The sequence below is a fragment of the Vulpes lagopus genome, chromosome 10, assembly GCF_018345385.1.
Source record: "Vulpes lagopus strain Blue_001 chromosome 10, ASM1834538v1, whole genome shotgun sequence".
Lineage (NCBI taxonomy): Eukaryota > Metazoa > Chordata > Mammalia > Carnivora > Canidae > Vulpes > Vulpes lagopus.
Genome location: NC_054833.1, coordinates 60,779,950 through 60,800,879, shown reverse-complemented (window position 1 = coordinate 60,800,879; position 20,930 = coordinate 60,779,950). Strand labels below are relative to the sequence as shown.

At 51.0% G+C, this 20,930-nt stretch overlaps 1 protein-coding gene across 7 annotated transcripts in view; it reads left to right on the top strand.

Moving 5' to 3' along the window:
- GAS7 (growth arrest specific 7) overlaps positions 1-20,930 on the top strand; it is a 209,806-nt gene that overhangs the window by 136,592 nt on the left and 52,284 nt on the right. For all 7 annotated transcript variants that reach the window (XM_041771061.1, XM_041771067.1, XM_041771065.1 and 4 more), the window contains one exon: positions 12,864-12,944. In XM_041771061.1, the coding sequence (XP_041626995.1) occupies positions 12,864-12,944 (81 nt within the window). The remainder of the gene's footprint in view (positions 1-12,863; positions 12,945-20,930) is intronic.

Here is a 20,930-nt window from a genome sequence, read left to right as displayed (position 1 = left end):
AGATACCCCATAGCGGGAAGAGAAGCTTCGGAATGGTTGAGGGGTGTGATTTTTTTTTTCTATGGAGAGATTATGGAAGTCCTCCTTGGGGCGTATTAAGAAGCCACTGTTCAGCACAGTCCTAGAAAAATATTCCAAATGTGGTCACAGAAGAATATTCCAGATAATAATGGCCTTAGGGCTGGCGTGGGCTGTTTATAGGGCAATGAAGTTTGGTGGATGTCTGTGGGCAAGAGGGTATTTATTTATTTATTTATTTATTCATGAGCAACACAGAGAGAGAGGCAGAGACACAGGCAGAGGGAGAAGCAGGCTCCCTGCGGGGAGTCCAATGCAAGACTCGATCCCAGAACCCTGGAATCATACCCTGAGCCAAAGGCAAACAGACACTCAACCGCTGAGCCACCCAGGTGTGCCAGGGAGGGTCTTCTTATAGGAACAGGGGCCCACTCAGACTAGCTTGTAGGGGGAAAAGAAGGGACATCTATTAGAAGCACATAGGCCATCTCCTAGAAGCCTCTGCTAAAGAACTGGAAATTGAGAGCTGAGCTGTAGGTTCTGTCTCTGGGATCTCACGATGTCTCAGGCTCACCGGGTTCTCTGGGTTTGCAACATACCTATTTTTCTCTGCATTCTTGCTTTTTTTCTTTTAGCAGCCAGTTAGCAGAAACTGGCCGCTGAGGGTTGAAGATGGCCTCCCAAGACCCGTTCTGAGCCACGCCTGTTGGAACAAGGAGTAGTGGCCAAGTAGGCATTCCCCAGATATGGGTCTGCCTAGAAAGGCCCTGGCATTTGGACCTTTTTAAGGGAAGGGTCTTGATTATGGGTAACACGTAATTCTGTTTTGTTTTGTTTTGTTTTTATGATGTTTTAGAGGCACCTGGGTGGCTCTGTGGTTGAGCATCCACCTTTGGCTCAGGTCATGATCCCGGAACCCCCGGAGGTCGAGTCCTGCATTGGGCTCCCTGCAGGGAGCCTGCTTCTCCCTCTGCCTGTGTCTCTGCCTCTCTCTGTGTGTCTCTCAGGAATAAATAAAATCTTTTTAAAAAATGATGTTTTAGGATTCTGATTGTGATTTTTATAGAAAGCCCAGTTGATCTGTAGCTTTTTCGCTTCCTCACTTTGGGAACCACACTCAAGAAGCAAGGCCTTTGCCAGCAAAAGAGGGGACTGTATTCTTCTAGGACTCTCATGGACTGTGTATCCCCCCTTAACATTTTTAAGCCAGATAAAACTTAATTTCAGAAAATGGTTGAGAAATAGATGGACTTTAATTTTTTTCAGATCACTGGCCTTGTGCTCTACCAGCATTTATTGACTGCCTCAGCCTTTCACAGTTGCCCTGCAAAGCACCGCTGGACCATATGCTAACCTAGTCTGTTTGGGTCTGTTTCTTGTTTTTTTGTTTTTATTTTTCCGTCTTTGAATTTATTCCTACACTAACATGATACAGTGTCACCTCTCTTTCATGGAAAATTATCATGTACTTGGTAAAGCATTCAGATGGGATGCTATAAAAATATGGCCCTTTTTGATTTGATTTTGTTTTAATTATTTTAGAGATACAATGAGTTTGAGTGAGAGGAGAGGGAGAGGGAGAAAATCTCAAGCAGACTCCCCACTGAGCGCAAAGCCCAACGTGGGGCTCGATCCCACGACCCACGAGATTGTGACCTGAGCTGCCAAAATCAAGAGTTAGTTGCTTAACCAACTGAACCACCCAGGCGCCCCACTTTGGCTTGATTTTTAAAAATTAACTAGCATCAAATGTTTCTTGTGTGTTCTGCTAGCAATTTTCTGTGCACATACATTTCTTTTTTTTTTTTTTTTAAGATTTTATTTATTCATTCATGAGAGACAGAGAGAGGGACAGAGACACAGGCAGAGGGAGAAGCAGACTCCCTGCGGGGAACCCGATGTGGGACTTGATCCCAGGACTCCGGGATCATGCCCTGAGCCCAAGGCAGATGCTCAACCACCGAGTCACCCAGGTGTTCCTGTGCACATACATTTCTAGGATGTATCTGAGCACCTTTTGTACACTGGTCACTTAGTGGTGTGTGTCAGACACGCCCTGCACATCTGCACATTCAGATCCGCCCCATTCCCAGGGAACAGCTGCGTGGAATGCCATCCTCCCAACACAACATTGTGTCCCCTGGGCATTGACAGCGTTTCCCTGGAGATTTTCACCATTTAACAAAAGATGCCCCCAAACACATCGCCATGCTCATTACATCATTGCACACCCGAAATTGTTGTTAGGTCGAAGGATCTGTGTGTTTGGGATTTTGATCACTATCTCCACGCTGTGTTTTTTCAAGACATTCCCAACCTGTTTTTCCAGATCCTCGCTAATGAGGGGTTATCAGTCTGATATACATCCAGTGAGTAGGAAAATAGTGTCTTGTTATCTTAATTTGGGTTCCTCCGACTCTTGAGAGAGAACGAGCATCTTTTCCTCTTGGTTATTTGCAGTTGTTTTTCTTTAAATCATCCATATATGTTCTTTGCCTTTTGGATTGGATTGCTTGCATAATTCATGCTATGTGAAGGGGCTTGGTGCTCTGTTCTCCATGGTCTTATCTACACACACGCACACACACACACACACACACACACACACACACACGCTCATTTTTAAAAACCAGCCTTTGGCTGTATACCCAAACTCCATTCTCACAATTGCTTTGACCTGAGTCAGCATTCACTCATCAAACACCCAACTGCTTACTCTACGCGGTACCTGGGAGACAGGGATACATTTATGTGACACAGTCGCTGCCCTCACATCTGGTGGGCGGACTGGACTTGAAAGCAGGTGCTGGGGCTGAGGAAGGGGATAGGTGATCCGAGCCCTCCCACCCAGGCTGTCTACCGCCTAAGGGCAGGACAAAGTTGTGGGCTCCTGGAGCTCCTCCCCAGGTTCGGCACTTGTTCATACTTAGTGCTTGGATAGTCTGAATGATCTCAACGAGGTGCACACAGGACCAGGGGGGTCACCTGGACTCTCCCCATGTCCAAACCAGTTGGCCCACACCTGCCTTCCAGCCTGCTGCCAGCACTGTCCATGTCAAACAGCTGGGCTTCCCCCACCCCCCACCCACTAGAACCTTCTACTGGTGCCTTTTCCCTCTTGGCTTCCTTCACAACAGTGCTTTGTCCTCTCTGTGGTCCCCTATTCTAGAAAAGACTCTAAAAACTCAGTCATGCTAAAGGATTTGTGGCAATCTATGCTAGATTAGGTTATTCTAAAACTAAAATAGTCAACAAAGCCTCATGTCAAAGCCAAGGCTCTCTGGGGACAGATGTTGGGAGTCTGATAGCTTTAGAAGGTTGGGGTAAGGATGATGGGCGTTTAGGAAGTTTCCTAACATGATCCTACATTGCTGCCATGCATCTTGCTTCATACCTTGCCTGACCCTAACCCCCTCGGATTCTGTGTCTTTAGGTATTTTCTAGTCTGTGGCTGGTTCCTGGGATGGTTTACTGGGGTCTCTACCAGTTTTTACCCCCATCTGGTTTATCACTGAGACTCCGTGTTAACAATGCTGATTTCTGGGTTCTGCCCGAGACCTACTGAACCAGAATTTTCAGGTCCCGGGTCTGGGAATCTGTATTTTTACCAAGTGGTCCCAATGATCGTGATGAATAACCCAGTTTGGGAAATGAGATTGGAACTTTGCCATGTACCTGTGCTTACATCCCAGATCCCGATGGTCTAGGCTTTGGTTTGGATAAGGTCTCTTTCTTGGGATCCACCTACTTCTCCACCATAAGATGAAGGTCATAATATCCACGAACTGGCAGTTGGCCAGTCGTGACCTGATGGCTCACGACAAGACGCTTATTCCTAAATTGCAGTCAACGCTCACTACCCCTCAACCCAAGTTCAGGGATTCCTGGTGTGTTTGCCTGAGACTGTACTCTGTAAGGAGATTGGTATACCAGGGTTCCTAAAGGGTCTGAAAGACAGGCTGAGAGTTCCAGGCACCCCACTCTCCATGTCCCCACTAGAATTCTTCTGGCCATGGCTGGTCCTATTCTTCTAGGCCCTCTTTGTAGGCTAGAGGCAGCCACTGGTTGAGGCCAATGTCAGAGGGCCAGGGCACTAAAGGGGCCGCCTCTTTATCCCATTGGTATCACCAGCCTCTCTACCATCTGTGAACTGGGCTTAAGGACCCTGCCCCACCTGGATCACAGGCTTGCCAGAAGGATCCTTGGAGCTGCTGGGAAGTGGTAGGCCACCAACAGTGATGTTTCTCTCGTCAACTGAAGGACATTCCTACTGCTCAGAAAGGCTAAAGAAGGCATTCTCGGACCCTCTTCCCCCTAGCGCCAAAGAGGTGCCCTTCCTCCCCTTCCCTTTGGGGGATGTGTTCTAAGGAATGGACTTGGCATTTGAGCATCTGTCTGTGTGACACCAGTGCCTGAGCTTCTAGGCACATAACAGCAGCTCTGGGCCAAGAGGTGTTTTAAGGACCAGGGGCAGGTGTGCAATCCATATCTTTCCCTTTCTTGAACAGCAGAGTCCTGGTATCACCACTTCTTCAGAGCATGAGGACTCTTAGTGCCCAGAGGGGGCAGTTCTAGGGGCCGTCAGGGTTATGTGTGTGCTGCTTGTGACTCTTGGACCCTGGGAATTGGGGACCATTAGCTAGCACCTCCCTTCTTTTCCCACTGCTGCGGGCTTGACTCTTGCCATGCATTTCTGGCTGGAGCTCAGGATGCAGACTCTGGGGTCCAACGGCTATGGTGAGGTCTTACCATGCTGCCTGAAACTAGAGGCCTGGCCTGGGCTCAAGAGCCCTCCCGCTGGTAGGTCAGACCCAGGCAAGCCTACAGCACATAGTTCTTCTGCTGACAGGCCCATGGATGGCCCATTGCAAAAAGCCTTTGTGTGTTTCTGTTTGCTGAGACACCACTGCTGTATCCCTGCCACCAGGGATCTGAGCTGTGTGAACAGGGTTGGAGTAGTAATGGAGGCCCCCATGGGAGACAGATCAGGATTAAGCTTCCCAGGTGAGAATCTCTTCCTGGGTGTCACATGATGGTTCAGGAATTCTCTCTATGCCCACGAGGTTCTGAAACCAACATGGAGGGGTTTGGTCCTAGAGCTGAGGGCAGGGGGAAGGGGTCATCATCACCTGGGCACCCCCTTCATTGACCCTTCCTGAGTGAGACATCCCTGGGTCCCACTAGTGTCCCATTTCTTGGTGGTGGTGGCAGTGGTGGCAGTGCTATCCTCACATGGATGGACCCTGCCATACTCATCCATGCTCCCAAGCTCCTGCTGTTCCTTCTGGAGGGAGTTATGGAAGGGCCCCAGCTCATCTCCATCTCTGAAAAGCTGACTGGGTGGATGGGGAGAGTCGGTATTCACAGATGATGCATCCAGGGCACCAGACATGCTGAGGGGCATGTGGTGGCTGAGTCCAGGAAGCCTGCTCAGAGGCATGGCCAGACACAGTGGTCACCATTGGATTGTGCCACTTCTCTGTTTAAAGCCCTGCAGTGGCTACCCCACATTGCTGGACCCCCACCCTCAGGGTGCCCATTTCTGGAGGTCGATAGCTGGGGCCTGAGGCTTTGCATTTCTAGTGATGCTAATGCTGCTGGTCCAAGACCCCACTCTGAGGGCCAGTGTCCTGCATAATCCAGTCTCACCCTGTTACCTCTGACTTCTTCTGCTCCCCACCTACATCCCCACTCTTGAGCCACACCATCTTCCTTGTAGCTGTTTGAAGATGACAGACCTGTGCCTGCCCTAAAGCCTATTGACATTTTGTTCCTCAACCTCCAATTCTGTGTCATCAGATATGTGCATGGCTCACTCCTTTTCTTCTTGCCAGCTTCTGAGACAGCCCCCAACCTGCCCACCACTTGGCACCAGTCTGTTGGGCACCCCAACACTTGGCACTCCTCTGCTTCCCTCCCATGTTCTATCAGTCCTGGGCTGTGAGGTCTGGCAGTGGTGATGGAGAGTTACTTCTAAAGCTGGGTGATAAAAGAGCATCGTGGCTTTTCCCTGCCTTTCCGCCCACACACTTTGGGGGAAGTTAGTGCCATAATGTGAGCAGCCCCCACAGCAAGGAACTTTGGCCCTTGCCAGCATCTGTGTGAGTGAGGCATCTTGAAAGTGGCTCCTGCAGCCCCACTCAAGCCTTCAGATGATGCAGCCCCAGCTAAGACCCTGACTGTAACATCACGGGAGAGCCTGAGCCAGAACCACCCCCATGAAGCCCCTCCTGGCTTCCTGACCCTCTGGAGCTGTGTGACATCATAAAATGCTTATTGATTCAAGCTGCTGAGTTCGAAGTGGTTTCGGATGATACTTAGTACTTAGATACCTAATACTTTCCAAACTTGACTCAACTGTGCCTGTCTGGGGGAGGCCTTCTGTGGCTACCCTTCTAAAATTACATCACTGTCTAATATTATTTTTTACCCTTCTTCCCTACTTGATTCTTCAGTGTGTTCTAATGTCTAACCTGATATGCTTTAATTGGTTACCTTCTTCCTGGCATGATTCTCTTCCTCCACTTCCATCAGGAGATTTTAAATTTTCATTCATGGAAAATTCTGCATATTGATATTTTAAAAATGGAAGGAATAGCATTGTGACTGCTAGAACGTAAGCTGAGGGATAGGGGGGAGGGTGTTTGAACCCGTTCTATTTCCCGTAGTATCCACAGGGCGCAGGACACTGCCAGGCGCAGAGTAGGCTTTCAAGTATAGTACTGTTGTATTCCATAATAGAACTTATTATGTTATATCAAATATTTACCAAGTCATAAATATGTCTAATATCTCTATGAAATTCATAAAACAACATTATTGATTTTGAGGGTGATTCTCAAACACTAGTGGTGTATAGACTCCAACAGCACTGTTTTGCTGCAACTCCCAGAGTCTTAGCACAGAGTTCAGAGATGTTGGTGTCACTTGCACGTTGGGAGGTCCTTGCTGGTGGATTGAGCTGCAGTTCTGCTACTTCTCATCAAGACCTCAGCTTCTTCCTTTGGAAAATGGAAATCGGGTTGCCCGGGTGGCTCAGTCTGTTGGATGTCTGCCTTCTGCTCAAGTCATGATCCTGGGATCGAACCCTACATCGGGCTTCCTGCTTAGTGGGGAGTCAGCTTCTCTCTCTCCCTCTGCCTCTCCACCTGCTCATGCCCTGTCTCTTAGATAAATAAATAAAATCTTAAGGAAAAAAAAAAGAAAAGAAAATGGGAAATAATAGTGCCCATTTTGTACTAATTTGGGGGCCGTTGAAGGAGGTGCCCAGCATGGAGGGGCTTGGGCTAGACCAGGCATGAATGGTGTTCAGAGAGTACTAGTTCATTTCCTGCGGAGGGTCTATGGTCTTCCTGTTGTCAGAGACCCCTAACTGCTGTGATCGCAAAGCCAAGGACAGAGGAAATGCTGGGATACAGGAGGGAACCAGAGCCTTTGCTGCGGAGTCCCAAAGGGAGGGATGAGTAGGACCCTCCAGATGCTGATGGGGGCTCTGGGATGTGCTGCAGCTTGCCTTCATGGGGGCCGACCTGACTGCAGATTCTGTATCCAGGTTGGGAGGAGGTGTCCTCTGATTCTCCTAGGACCTGCCTTCCTGGTTGGAGTATAGGACATGGCCAAGAAGAGCATGGCAGCCCCCGGGGGGACAGGTGTGGGGGTGGGGGGAGCAGGGTGGGAATAGCTTCTAGCTTCCAGATCCGAAGAGGCAGGGGCTGCAGAAGGGAGCAGGAGAGCTACCATCGGGCTAGGAAAACCCTGAGAACAGCCCCCCAGACCCTCCTGGTGAGGAGAAGTGGGAAGGGCAGGGGGTGCCAAGCCAAAGGAAGCCACAGTTGGGGCCACCACCAAACAAGAGGAAAAGCCAGGAGGAGCAGTGGGGAGCAGAGAGATTTAAAAGGATGAATTTTTTTTTAGAAGGTAAAGAGGAGGGGATCTCAGGAATCCCAGAACCCAGCCAGGACCACATGGGCCCAGTTCCCTCTGAACTGGAACCAGTGGTTGTTCACCTGGGAGCTACCACACAGCCAAGGATTGGCCCAGTCAAGCACTTGAGTCCATTGAGGGCCAGACAGGGACTAAGGGTGAGGGGTGGGGGGTCCAGGCAGGACAGGACAGGACAAGGTTGACATATGCCCAAGGCATTTACCAGAACTGGTGGCCTAGATCCAGGGGGGTCCTCATGGCCTTCCCCCCGGAAGCCGCTATTTCCAATGCATGCAGGATGCAGTCTTAACCAGGGAAATGAAGTTCAGACATAACTGTGCAAAGTTAATAACTGCTGCCTCACTGCCTGTTTCACTATTAGCATTATCATTGCCATTATTATTTTAAGGAGGGGTCGTCTGTGCTTTGAATCCCAGATTTATGTCTCTGTCCTCCTTTCAACTAACTACACTTTGATTTTTTTTTAAAGATTTTATGTATTTATTCATGAGAGACAGAGAGAGAGAAAGAGAGGAGGAGACACAGGCAGAGGGAGAAGCAGGCTCCCTGCCGGGAAACCGACATGGGACTCGATCCCAGGACCCCAGGATCGCGACCTGAGCCGAAGGCAGACGCTCAACCCCTGAGCCACCCAGGTGCCCCCAGAAGTTTTATTCCACGTGGCAGTCATTGCCAACCACTGATGGGGAAATTAAACTCTCTGGCCTGTGGCATTGATGGTCCAGTTTGATCCACGGGCAGGCGATCTGTGTGTGTCTGTGGCTTTTCTGTTGTCACTGGAGGTCCGAATCGAGTTAGGGTTGCCGTTGGGGAAAAAAAAAGTGTTTTTCATGGATTGAGTTGCATGGGTGGGCAGTGTTGCCAAGAACACATCTCACTTCTTCCACTCTGACCTTGCTGTGCCCCCTCAGCCTTTGGGGGCCTGCCTGACAACACCTCTGGCCCTGGCAGTCTGGGTGTTTCTGGAACCACCTAAAACCCCAGGGAGAGAACCCAGGGTAAGTCAGGCCCCAAACCTTCTGCTTCAGTTTGGCCCTGGCTTGTTCAGGGAGCCTGGAGTGTTGTAAATAGATTAGGGGACCTTTTATTGAAAAAGGCCTAGAAATGGCTTCCTCCCTGTGGGTGGTATGGTCATCTGGGGTGATGTTTCCTGCTCCTGGTGAGGTCACTCAGCCACAGTCCCCGTGGCTCTCTCCAGACATCCGCCCGGCCTGGCCTGGCCACTTTCCTGGCTCAGTAGCTCTGTGTTTTGGGTTTGGCCAGAGTTGGCCAAGATGAGGAGGGAGGCTGAGTTGATTCCTTCACCATTTTTTTTTAAGATTTTATTTATTCATGACAGACACAGAGAGGCAGAGACATAGGCAGAGGGAGAAGCAGGCTCCCAGTATGGGACTCGATCCCAGGACCCCGGGATCACGACCTGAGCCAAAGGCAGATGCTCAACTGCTGAGCTGCCCAGGCACCCCCTTCAGGCGGTTCCATTGCCCTGATGAAGTTGAGGCCAAAATATGTGGTTCTTGCAGGAAGGGGGGACTCCAGCTTGGGGGCGGGGCTTGTAAGGGACCCAGACCAGCAAGTGCAGCAGAAGGGGCCTTCTGGGGAGTGGGGTTCTGACTGCAGCCCGTATCCCCTTGTGATTTCAGATCCTCCTCCTGCAGACTCTGAGCACATGATGCCACCGTGGCTCCTCCTCTCTGTCATCAGGATTCCCAGTGAGGGGGAGGGGGACCCACAGGGGCAGCCCCACCCTGCTCTTCGCTCTCAGCAGGCTCTCATTAGTTGCCCCACATCCCACAGATGCAGCAGCTTCAGTGGGAAGGTTGCTTGGGGCCCAGCCCAGGTCACCGTTGCCATGCTGTGAGTCACCTCTCCCTGCCGCCCTCCTGTCTTGCTCCGTTTGCCGCCAGGAGTCACCATGGTTGTCCTTTCTCAGTCCACATGAGTCTTGCTTTTGCCCATAAGATTGCATTTTGTCTTGGCCACAACCCCCCTTCAGCTATAAGAAGAGCTGGTGCTCCCGCATAGACCCGGCGTAGAGGCCGCCCAGCTGACCTTGGAGCACAGCCTTGCAGGTGTGTGCCGCCCCGCTCCCAGCTGACTTCCACAAGCTCCCATGGGGCAGAAGGGGCTGCTGGGGCTTCTCTGAAATCAGGCATCAGCCACCAGAAGGGTGGGGCAACAGCAAAAAGTGGGCATCTCCCTGGGAACCGTGCCCATGGGGGAGAACAGGGCTGTTTGTCCCTGGAGACAGGAAGGGTGCATCACATGGGAACCTACATGTGCTGCCATGGTGTCTGTCCTTCCATTTGCCCATCTGTCCAGGCACCCAGCAGGGCAGGGGGGAGCCTGCCACAGACCTGGCTCTCAAGGACGTGGGATAGGGGTCAAGGTCAAAGTGTGTGCTGTCTGAGAAGTGGGACAAAGGGTTGATTCCCTGTGAGGAGCTAGTGGGGTGCGAGTGTGTGTGCTGGGGGCTCCTGGGTCTGGTTTTCAGGCAAATCTGGGGCAGATTATGTGCAGGAGGTCCAGGTGGGGGTGTGCTCCAGGGAGCTGCCCCCGGGAGGGAAGCAAAACAGTACCAGGTACAGTCACAAGGTCTGTCAGCCCCTGCCGGCTCTGAGCTGGGTGGCCATGCGGGATTATTTGACTTGAGGCAAGGATTGGTTGGTGAGCTTTTTAACCCCCCACATTGACCAGCCATTGGATGTGCAGCGCCCCCCATCCCTCACCCCAGGCGTAGCTTCTGCAGCTGGAGACATCTGGGGGATGCACTACAGCGTTCACTCTGGAGAGTTTGGGCATTTGACAGCAGGGGAGAAATGCAGTCTGGGGAGGCTGCCTGGTGGAAGAGACATTTGGTAAGATTCGGCCCTCCGGGGGTGGTAGTGGAGTAAGGCATGTTGCAAGACCAGCAAATGTGCTGGAGTGAAGTGAATGCTGGACAGATAGGGACACCCTACTGCCGGGGCTCTGAGGTTTGGACTTTATTCTGTCTGCCATGTGGGGGACGAGCCAGCAAAGGATTGTCCCTGTGTGTGACCTGTAGCAAGAGCAGGGCTCTGGGGTGAGCACCCCCCCCCCGGCCCCTCCTAACACGGGAAGCCACTGAGCCTGATTTTCTGGTCACTCCTCAGCTGTCCCCTCCATGGTCACATCTGCCTTCTGCTCCTGTCACTCACCCTCTGCTCTGAAGTCTCTCCTTTAAGACACGAAGGGACCAATATCTCCACCCCGCCCACTTCTTCCTCCTGGAGCCATAAACCCCTTGAACCCAAACAGTAGGTTTAAGATTTTAAGACCACTGACCAAAGCTGGAGGACAGGAGTGTTGGGACCCGAAAGACCAACTAGCCCAACCATTTCATTTCAGATGGAGAATCAGAGGACCAGAGAGGCCATGTGAGCTGCCCAGGGCCACACAGCCCATTATAGGCAGCACTGAAGCAGGAATCCAGTTCCCTTGAATCCAAATTGAAGAGAAGCTGTTGAAAAGTGTTGCTTATTTTTGTTTTGAGCATCTCAGACCACTGAGATTTTACTAACAATTTTTGATTAGTCCATTATATGGACATAGTATCATTTAACTAAAAATATACCGAATGTGGGCATTTGGCACCAACACAGTGGTTGCCGTGAGTGGATACCCTTACCGATCATCTTTTACAGAGGAGGAAACCAAGGAACCTGGAGGATGGTTAGCCTGGCCTGAGGTTCCAGGGGTCAGAGGAGGCAGAGGCGGGATTGCAACCCAGGTGGTCTGGACGCAGAATGGCGCTGTTCATAGATGCTAAGCAGGGTGCTCTTCGTGGGTTGGGAAAAATAAAAGAGTCGATCAGTGAAAAGAAGGGATAGTATGATTTTTGTTTGATTTTAAAGGTGTGTGTACACAGCTCGAGAATAAATCACTGAAGATACTAAAACGTTGACGCTGAGGACCTCTGAGCTGGTGGGACCATGTGGGCTACTCTTTTCTTTTTTCTTTTCTTTCTTCCTTCGGTTGATTTTATTTATTTATTTGAGAGAACGTGAATGAACAAGGGCAGAGTGAGAAGCAGACTCCCCGCTGAGCAGGGAGTCCGATGCGGGACTCTATCCCAGGACCCTGGCTTCACGACCTGAGCCGAAGGCAGACGCTTCACCCGCTGAGCCACCCGGGTGTCCCAATGCTACTCTTTCCTTTGTGTTTTTCTACACTGTCGAGTTGTATAGCATGAGAAAGGATCGTCTTCATCACTAGATAACTTGATGAGAGGTCTGTGCTCACAGTGGCCCTGTGCCTAACGTCGCATTCAGGGAGGCGAGCACCGGTTGCAACGTTAGCTTTACTTCCTGACTGGCCCCTGTAGCTGGGCATCCGGGGAGGGACAGGTGGCCAGTCTCACGCAGCGATTATAATTCAGACAAGATGTGGGCCTTTAGAGCCGAGAAGGACTTGAGAAATCACCTGCATTTTGCAGAAGATCCCCCCTCCTTTGTCTCTGTATTAAACCACCCCACCCCCTCCCAGGCCAGGGCTCCTTCCTCTGGCTCGGGGGTTTCGGGCGACACTGGGCACTTGGAAGAAATGCCCTGTTGGCAGGTGGGGGTCAGGGGCACGAGACAGAAGTGGAGATTGTGAGTCGGCACCTTTGGGGGATTGTTGGGGGTGCAATGGGGACTGTTCCCAAAGATCCCTGCTAGGAGGTCACCTCTCCTGCTCCTTCATGGGAGAAGGGTCCCCAGTGAAGAGAAACTGTGCATCATAGGAAATGCAGAGGGGCAATAATGTGGGAGCAGAAAGCCCACTCCTGCTTCCCAGGGTTGTGCAAGAAGGTGGCCAGCCCACGGCTCTGCTCCATGACCCTCTGAGGTTTGGCCCCTGTGAGAGTCTCAAAGTGATTGTGTGTTTCTTTCTTTGACCAGAGACCACCTGGGAACGTCCCAGCAGTTCTCCTGGGATTCCAGCCAGCCCTGGCCCTCACAGGAGCTCTCTGCCTCCAACAGGTACTGTCCACTCACTGCTTTGGGGGCAGCTGGGAGGGGCCCCATACCCACCTCCACTGGAAAGGCCAAGACTCTGGGTTCTGGGGGTCTGGAACCTGGCTGAAGATCTTACTGGCCAAACCCAGGGAGTGATGTGGAGGGCTGGAAGGCTGGGCTCTCCCTGGTAGTGTCACTAGCAGCCTGATTGCTCATGCTCACTCCCTCTCAGGTGCTTAAGGAGGGGAACTAGCCAGGTGACACAGTGAGGCATCAGGGTTGTACCCTGTCTGCTGGTGTGGATACCCCAAGCGGGAGCAGCACTGCTCTGCACAGCTCCTAAATGCATCAAGGAGAAAAGTTAAAGGAGGCAGATTTCTATGGGGCAACTTTCAAATAAAATGTTCTAGAAAGCACTTGGGATTCCTCGTTAGGGTGTGAGTTCTCTGTCTGCAAAGGCAATCAAGTGGAGGTGGTCGAGGGAGACATTCCTATCATAGGTGGGGGTTTTGTACCAAGTTCCTAAGAGGCAGGTGGATTTTTAGAGCCCTTACCCATGAGCCCAGGTTGCAGTAATGTGCTGTTTCGCTGCCCTGGTCATATATGCTCTCTGAGGATGGGGATTGCACCTCCCCTTTTCTTCCGTGGGACCCTTCAGCCCTCAGACACGAGCTGGCTTCTGTATTGAGGGAGCTCACCAATGCCTCCATCATCATGGGGTGGGGACTGTGAGGAGGGTAGGGGTGAGAAGAGGAGGGGAGAGGCAGCAGCTTCCATTGAGGGGGGTGAGGGCCTGTACAGCCTTCACGGAGCTGACATAACCCATCACAGGGGACCAAGGGAAGAGCTAAAATAACGACGGAAGAGTGGCTGTGTGAACGCATGAACGAAGGTGTACAGGCAGGTGTAGAAAATATGAGCAGGACTTTGAACCCTCGCATCAGAGGAAGGGTCTTGGGTGCAGGGCTGCACCCCTGCCTTGCAGCCCTGAGGTCTTCAGACACTCTTTACCCCTGATACGTTAGGAACTCTACAGTTTATTGTATGATGCATATAAGATAAAACATATGACCAAAGTGTGTTATTTGAGGAAATGAGAATTGTCAGAGCAGAGGAGTTCAAGAAACAAAATGGTAGGAAAATGCAGCTCTGGAGACTCAGCCAAGGCACGAGAGAAGGGGTGAGTGGGTGTTCTAGGCTTTTAAAATGTTTTTATTGACATTATTTATATATATATATATATATACACACATATATTTATGTATGCTGTCAATTTGTATGTATGTAAAATGTAAATAAACCTCTAAATATATAAATACATATTTATATATTTTATATATAAATAGATATACAAATATATAAATAAGTGTATATATATACTTGTTTATATACATATATACAGACATATATATTTTTTATTTCTTTTCTTTTCTTAAAAGATTTTATTTATTTATTTATGAGAGACACAGAGAGAGGCAGAGACACAGGCAGCGGGAGAAGCAGGATCCATGCAGGGAGCCCGATGCAGGACTCGATCCTAAGGCCCCGGGATCAAACCCTGAGCTGAAAGCAGATGCTCAACCACTGAGCCACCCAGGAGTCCCTTTTTTATTTTAATTATTTTATTTATTTAATTTTTTTAATTAAAAAAAAAAAAGAACCCAAACAGAGAAAACCCTCTTGTGAGAGAGGAAAATGAGATATTTGCTCCTGATTCCCTAGGGACAGGGTGAGCCCCCCCCCCCACACACACACACACCTCATCGCAAGAGCTAGTTGCCAGAACCGGCCCATTTGGCCTTCCTACCTGTTGTAGGACGAGGACAGGCAGTTCTGGGCACACTGCCTTCTGTATTGGGTCGTCTGGTGTTTCTGTTTTTGTTCTAACAATAGAAATGCCAGTGGGAATAAAGGGAGGTGTGGCCCTCCAGGCTGGCTCCTGGCCAGCCAGACACTAGGAAGGAAACCTGGCTCCCAGCTGTGTTTCCTGGCCACAGTGGTTGGTCCCCGGAGCAGGACAGGACGAGGCTCAGGTGTGAACTGCCACCTGTCACATCTGCGGGGCTGCTGGGACCGGTGGAGCCTGTGGAGCCGGTGGGGGAGCTTGCCCTTTGAGTCAGTGGGGTCACCTCTTCGAAGCCTGTGGCCCCCAGCACCAGGCTGTCCCCTCTGTGCTGTGTGGGGGCTATCCCCCAGAAAGAGGGCTGGAAGGAGCTGGCTCAGGGGCCAGGCATGACAGGCGCCTGCCCCCGCCTGAGTTGCACAGCCCAGAGGCCTGTCGGCTGAGCACTGACTTGGGCGCTGGAGTGGGACTGGGGTGCTGAGAAAGGCAGGGAGGTGGGCGCAGACCACCATCATCAGACCCGATGATGACAGTTGTCAAGAGGGCCGAGGCGCTAGACAGAGTGTGTGGTCACCTCCGCCCCCAACCTCAGGGGGCTGGGGCACCTGTGCCCAGGTGGGCGGAATGCTAGGTCTGTCAAGTTCTCTACCAAGAAAGGGTTTTGTCATCCCATGCAGTTGGACGATCAACACACTCTTCTGTGCGTTGGGGATTCAGCGGGCACCCCAGCATCGTGAAGGCCTGAAGTGAAGACCCCGTTAGATGTGCTGCCTTGTGCTCTTTGTTTTGTGGGCAACATCTGGGCCCCCTAGTGCCGTGGGTCTTAACCCTGGGGCTGGTTTGGCCTGCCAGCAGGCATTGGCAGTGTCTGGAGACATCTTTGGTTGTCATCTTCGGGGGGGGGGGGGGGCGCAAACGCCACTCTGTAGTGCCCAGGGCAGCACAGCCCCCCAACAAGGGTTGTCCAACCCCTCACATCTGGTATTGACAGAGTTGAGGGGCCCTGTTCCAGGGTGACTCAGAACCTCGGTACTGTTCAGGGGTGAGAGACCTCGGCCCATCGAAGTGACAAGCAGCAGCAAGGGACACGTGGGGGGCTCAGTGGTTGAGTGTCCACCTTTGGCTCAGGGCGTGATCCCCGGGTCCTGGGATCGAGTTCCTCATCGGCTTCCCTGCAGGGAGCCTGCTTCTCTCTCTGCCTGTCTCTTCCTCTCTGTGTGTGTCTCGTGAATAAATAAATAAAATGTTCAAAAAAAAAAAAAAAAGAGAAGCAGCAGCAAAATCTACAGAAGCCTCGTTCGCTGGCTCTGAGGCCCCTTTTGTGGGCACAGTGGATACGTACCCCTCAATCACAGAGAGCCCTATTTTCTTCCCTCATGGTGCTTAAAGTCCAGCTGCCTCTCATGGTTGTGGCATCTTCGATTTCAGAATGACAGCTTAGAGCGGGGCCTCGGGGTGTCACATCTCACCAGGCCTCACAGTGCCCATGTGTCACAGCACGAGGCCATGGCTCACCTCCCACCCACCCCTCCGTAGATCACGATTCTTTTTTTTTTTAATTGACGTTCGATTTGCCAACATAGAATATAACACCCAGTGCTCATCCCGTCAAGTGTATCACGATTCTTGATTCCTCTCTCTATCCCGGGGCTCAGACACTCGTCCTCTCTGTGTCCACGCTCTGGGGTGGATGGGAGGAAACCTGTTTTGACATCTTCTTTTCTAGCTTTTGAATGAAACCTCTTCTGTAGAGGATAAAACACCAGCCATGTAGGCATTTTTCCCTACGGGGCGCGTGAGAATTTTGTCTAGATAGTCACTCACCCAGTTGTACAGGCACCTGTCAGGAGATTGAAATTTTTTTTAAAAGATTTTATTTATTTATTCATGAGAGACACACAGAGAGAGGCAGAGACACAGGAAGAGGGAGAAGCAGGCTCCCTGCAGCGAGCCTGATATGGGACTCGATCCCAGGACCCCGGGATCACGACCTGAGCTGAAAGCAGGTGCTTACCCGCTGAGCCACCCAGGGGTACTTTCAGGTGGTTCTATTGCCGTGATAAGTTTGGGGCCGAGCCCCTATGGTTGTGCTCGTGCTCCTGCGAAAGCAGCAGTAGTAGAATATGCCAGATGCTGTTCTCAGTGCTGGGGGTCACACCACAGACCATCCACACCTGTGTGATCCCTGCTCCCAGGAACCCACGTTCTAGCAGATGACTGGGGCAGACGAGTTAATGTGCAATATGTCAGATGATCCTGGTTTGCTCTCATGAAAAGAATTGCAATAGGACAGTGGGACAGAATGCGGCTGGGGAGTCAGGGATGGCCCCACAGAGGAGATAATGACTATGTGTGGGGGGTGGTAGTGAGGTGTTCTGGGCCAGGGGACAGTGAGTGCAAAGGCTCTGGGGCAGAAGTGACCCTGGCATGTTCAAGAACACAGAGCAAGCCAGTGTGGCTGGAGGGTGGGAGGTGGCAAGGCAGAGAGGGGTAGGTGATGAGGGGAGAGCGGTCAGCAGGATCAGACCCTGCCGAGCCCCCCAAGCTACAGGAAGGCGGTGGGATTTCATTCTGAGTGAAGTGGGAAGTGCGGTAGAGATGTTTTGTCTTAGTGAGACACTGCCTTTGTGAGGCAGCCAGGCAGCACTCGGCTGTGTCAGGATTGCTCTCTGTTAGCAGTGGTGGCAATTGGGGTGCTTACCTGCACAGGAAGGGGCTGGCGGTGAGGGCAGCGTGGGAACCTCAGCCTCGTTCATTGACTGCAGATACCACGTATGGTCATTTCTTTTCTTTTTTTTTTTTTTTTTTAAGCTTTTATTTATTTATTCATGAGACACACACAGAGAGAGGCAGAGACACAGGCAGAGGGAGAAGCAGGCTCCTGGATACAGGACTCAATCCCAGGACCCTGGGGTCACGACCTGAGCAGAATGCAGATGCTGAACCGCTGAGCCCCCCCAGACGCCCCCCCCCCGCCCCCACCGCCCCGGTCTGGTTATTTCTAAAGGAGGACGTGGAAAAACAGGTCCTGGAGAATATTAGTGGGAACCCCAAATTAACCCAGCTAGAGCAAGCTTAGGCCGCCTCCCCTTCACGAGGTCCAAGGTCAGTTTTACTCTTGAGTCGTAGCTTCTGGAGAGGATTCAGCAGCCACCTGTGGACGGGGCCTGGTTCTTTGTTGATGCAGGTTGTTCAAGGGCTGGAAGCATAGCCCGGCCGGGTTAGCAGCTGGGGAGCAGGATCCGGGAACACACCAGTGCCCCTCACAATTGGGATTCCACTCTCCCAACGCCAGGTGCCTCTTAGAGGGTCAGCACTGGACTGAGGGCTTTTCCTTCACCGCCTCCCTGAAGACGGCGGCATCCGGAGCCGTGTTTATCCTCCAGCTTTTCCTAGAGACATTTTTCATGCCAGGTTTTTGGGGTGAGGCCCACAGAAGCAGTAAAGTCTAAACCAAATGGAAGAGCAGAAGCTGTATTCCGTAATGGCTGCAAATATGAAAAATGATCCTGGGGGCTGGTTTAATAGGCAGCGTGGACGCAATGATTTATGGACAGAGTGAAAAACAAGGTTCTGGGAGTCTCATGGATGCATCACTTTGTAGAATGAAGGACACTGCAGAGCAGCATGGCCCAGTAGAACTTTCTAGCATAACAGAAAAGTGCTCTATCTACACCGTCCACTGTGGTAGCCTGAGGCACATGGGTGGTGGACACTCAAAGTATGTCCGGGACAATTCCAGAGGAATTTAACTTAATTTCGCTTTATTTAATAATTTTTTTTAAATGTTTGGAATGATCTCAGGTTCACAGAGAAATCACGAAGCCAGTTCAGAGAATTGTTATATATCCTGTACTCAGTTTCCCCTATGGTTCATATCCTAGATACCTGGGGTGCGCTTTGCCAAAAGTAAGAAACTAATGTTAACTAATTTTCTGCAGATGTCACCAGTTTATCTTTCTTTTCTTTTCTTTTCTTTTCTTTTCTTTTCTTTTCTTTTCTTTCTTTTCTTTCCTTTTTTTTCTTTTCTTTCTTTTCTTTTCCTTTTCTTTCTCTTCTTTTCTTTCTTTTCTTTTTTTTCTTTTTTAAGATTTTATTTATTCATTCATGAGAGACACAGAGAGAGAGGCAGAGACACAGGCAGAGGGAGAAGCAGGCTCCCTGCAGGGAGCCCGATGTGGGACTCGATCCCAGGACCTCGGGATCATGACCTGAGCAGAAGGCAGATGTTCAACTGCTAAGCCACCCAGGTGCCCCCAGTTTTTCCACTAATGTCCTCTTCCTATTCTGGGATCCAGTCCTTCATACCACACAGCATGTATATTTTATTTAAGTGTGATTGGTTAGAACTTGAATAGCTCCCTATGACGAATGGCTATCCTGTCAGCCAGGGCAGGTGTGGAGAGTGAATTCCTTTCTGAGCTTCAGCCCCTGGAATGTGCACTGAGCTTTTGTTGGTGTGTTTCTTTCTTTTTTTTTTTTTTTTTTTAAGATTTTATTTATTCATGAGAGACACAGAGACATAGGCAGAGGGAGAAGGAGGCTCCCCTCATGGAGCCCGATGTGGGACTCGATCCCTGAAATCCAGGATAACGCCCTGAGCCGAAAGCAGAGCTTAACCGCTGAGCCATCCAGGCATCTCTGTTGGTGTGTTTCTTAAAGGCTGGAGGAAATCCATCTTGTACTGAGTCGCCCCACTGCTGACGGGGTGGGAGTGGTCAGGAAACCCGGGTTCAGATTCTGGCTTTGGCTGGCCTGGGGGCTTGAGCCCATGGAGGGATCATCCTTGGGTGCAGGGCCTGCCTCCAACAGCCCCTGGGAAGCCAGGTCTCAGAGGACTGAGTGAGGTCCCTTGAAGATCAGGGAGGGTCTGCCTTTGAGCACATGGAGCCAGCCAGGAGGAGTGCATGTCAATAGCCGCTTCCCCTGTGCAGAGGGCTCTGAGAAGGGGGCTCCCCTTCACCCACACCCTCTCTAGATTGGGAATCCCTCACCGCCGTCCGCCCCCTACACAGTTACAAGCAGGACCCTCCATCTGCTGCAGAACTAACAGGTCACCAGGCCCAGAGCAGCTTCCATGGTCCTCAGCTAGGTCTCACCATTGACACCAGGATGTCCGCCATGACACCGCCTTCTGGAAGGGGCCTTGAGTATTCCTTTCCTGGTTCTTGTCAGCTCAGACCCCAGAGGACCTCACCAAAACCTGTGTAACCTTTGACCCCGGGAGGATAGGTCACAGGCTTTCAACCATTTACAGCCACGTGGGCAGATGTGTTGTGGGTTCTGTTTTGGGGGATACAGTTTCTATTTTAGATAGTCAGGGAAGCCCGTGAAGACCAGGTGGCCAGACAGATGTTTCCAGACCAGAGGATTATAATGTGAAACTGCCCCCCCGCCACCCCACTAAACAGAACTGAGGAGATGCAACCTTCCTCCACCACATGGTGAGTGGCAACAGCGTGAGGCAGGGATTGTGCTCCGACTGCCTTCAGGGGGTGCTGAGCACAATACTCGCCCTGGTGTTTGCTTTGGTTTGCCTGACTTCAAAACCCGCCTTCTTACAGCCACCACGGTTCCCAAAGCAGGTTCCACATTACTCTTGCTTTGCTGCCCAAAATGGGTTGTGTGTCCACTAAAGTGTGGGAGTACCACACTTGTTTGAGGTTCACAGAGCACGTCAGCAGCCAGGAATACTCAGTTTATCATGCTTCGCAGATGTTGGGTTTTCTACAAATGGAAAGTTTGTGGCAAGTCTGTCAGCACCATTTTTTTCCCAACAGCATTTGTGTCACATTTTGGTAATACTCTTGATATTTCAAACTTTTTCGTTATGTCTATTATGGCGACAAGTTTTGTGATCCGTGATCTTTGATGTTACTATTGCAATTGTGTTGGAGCAACCACAAGCCTGTAGGAGTGAACTTCACCGATAAATCTGTGTCTTCTGATGGCTCCACCGACCGGCCATCCCCCCATCTCTCCCTCTCCTCGCCTCCCTCTTCCCTGAGCCCCAACAATAGTGAAATTAGGCCATTTAATAACCCTCTGGTGGCCTGTAAGTTCAAGGGAAAGGAAGAGTTGCATATCTCTTACTGTAAATGAAAAGCTAGAAGTGATCACGCTCAGTGAGGAAGGCATGTTGAAAGCCGAGATCGGCTGAAAGCTTG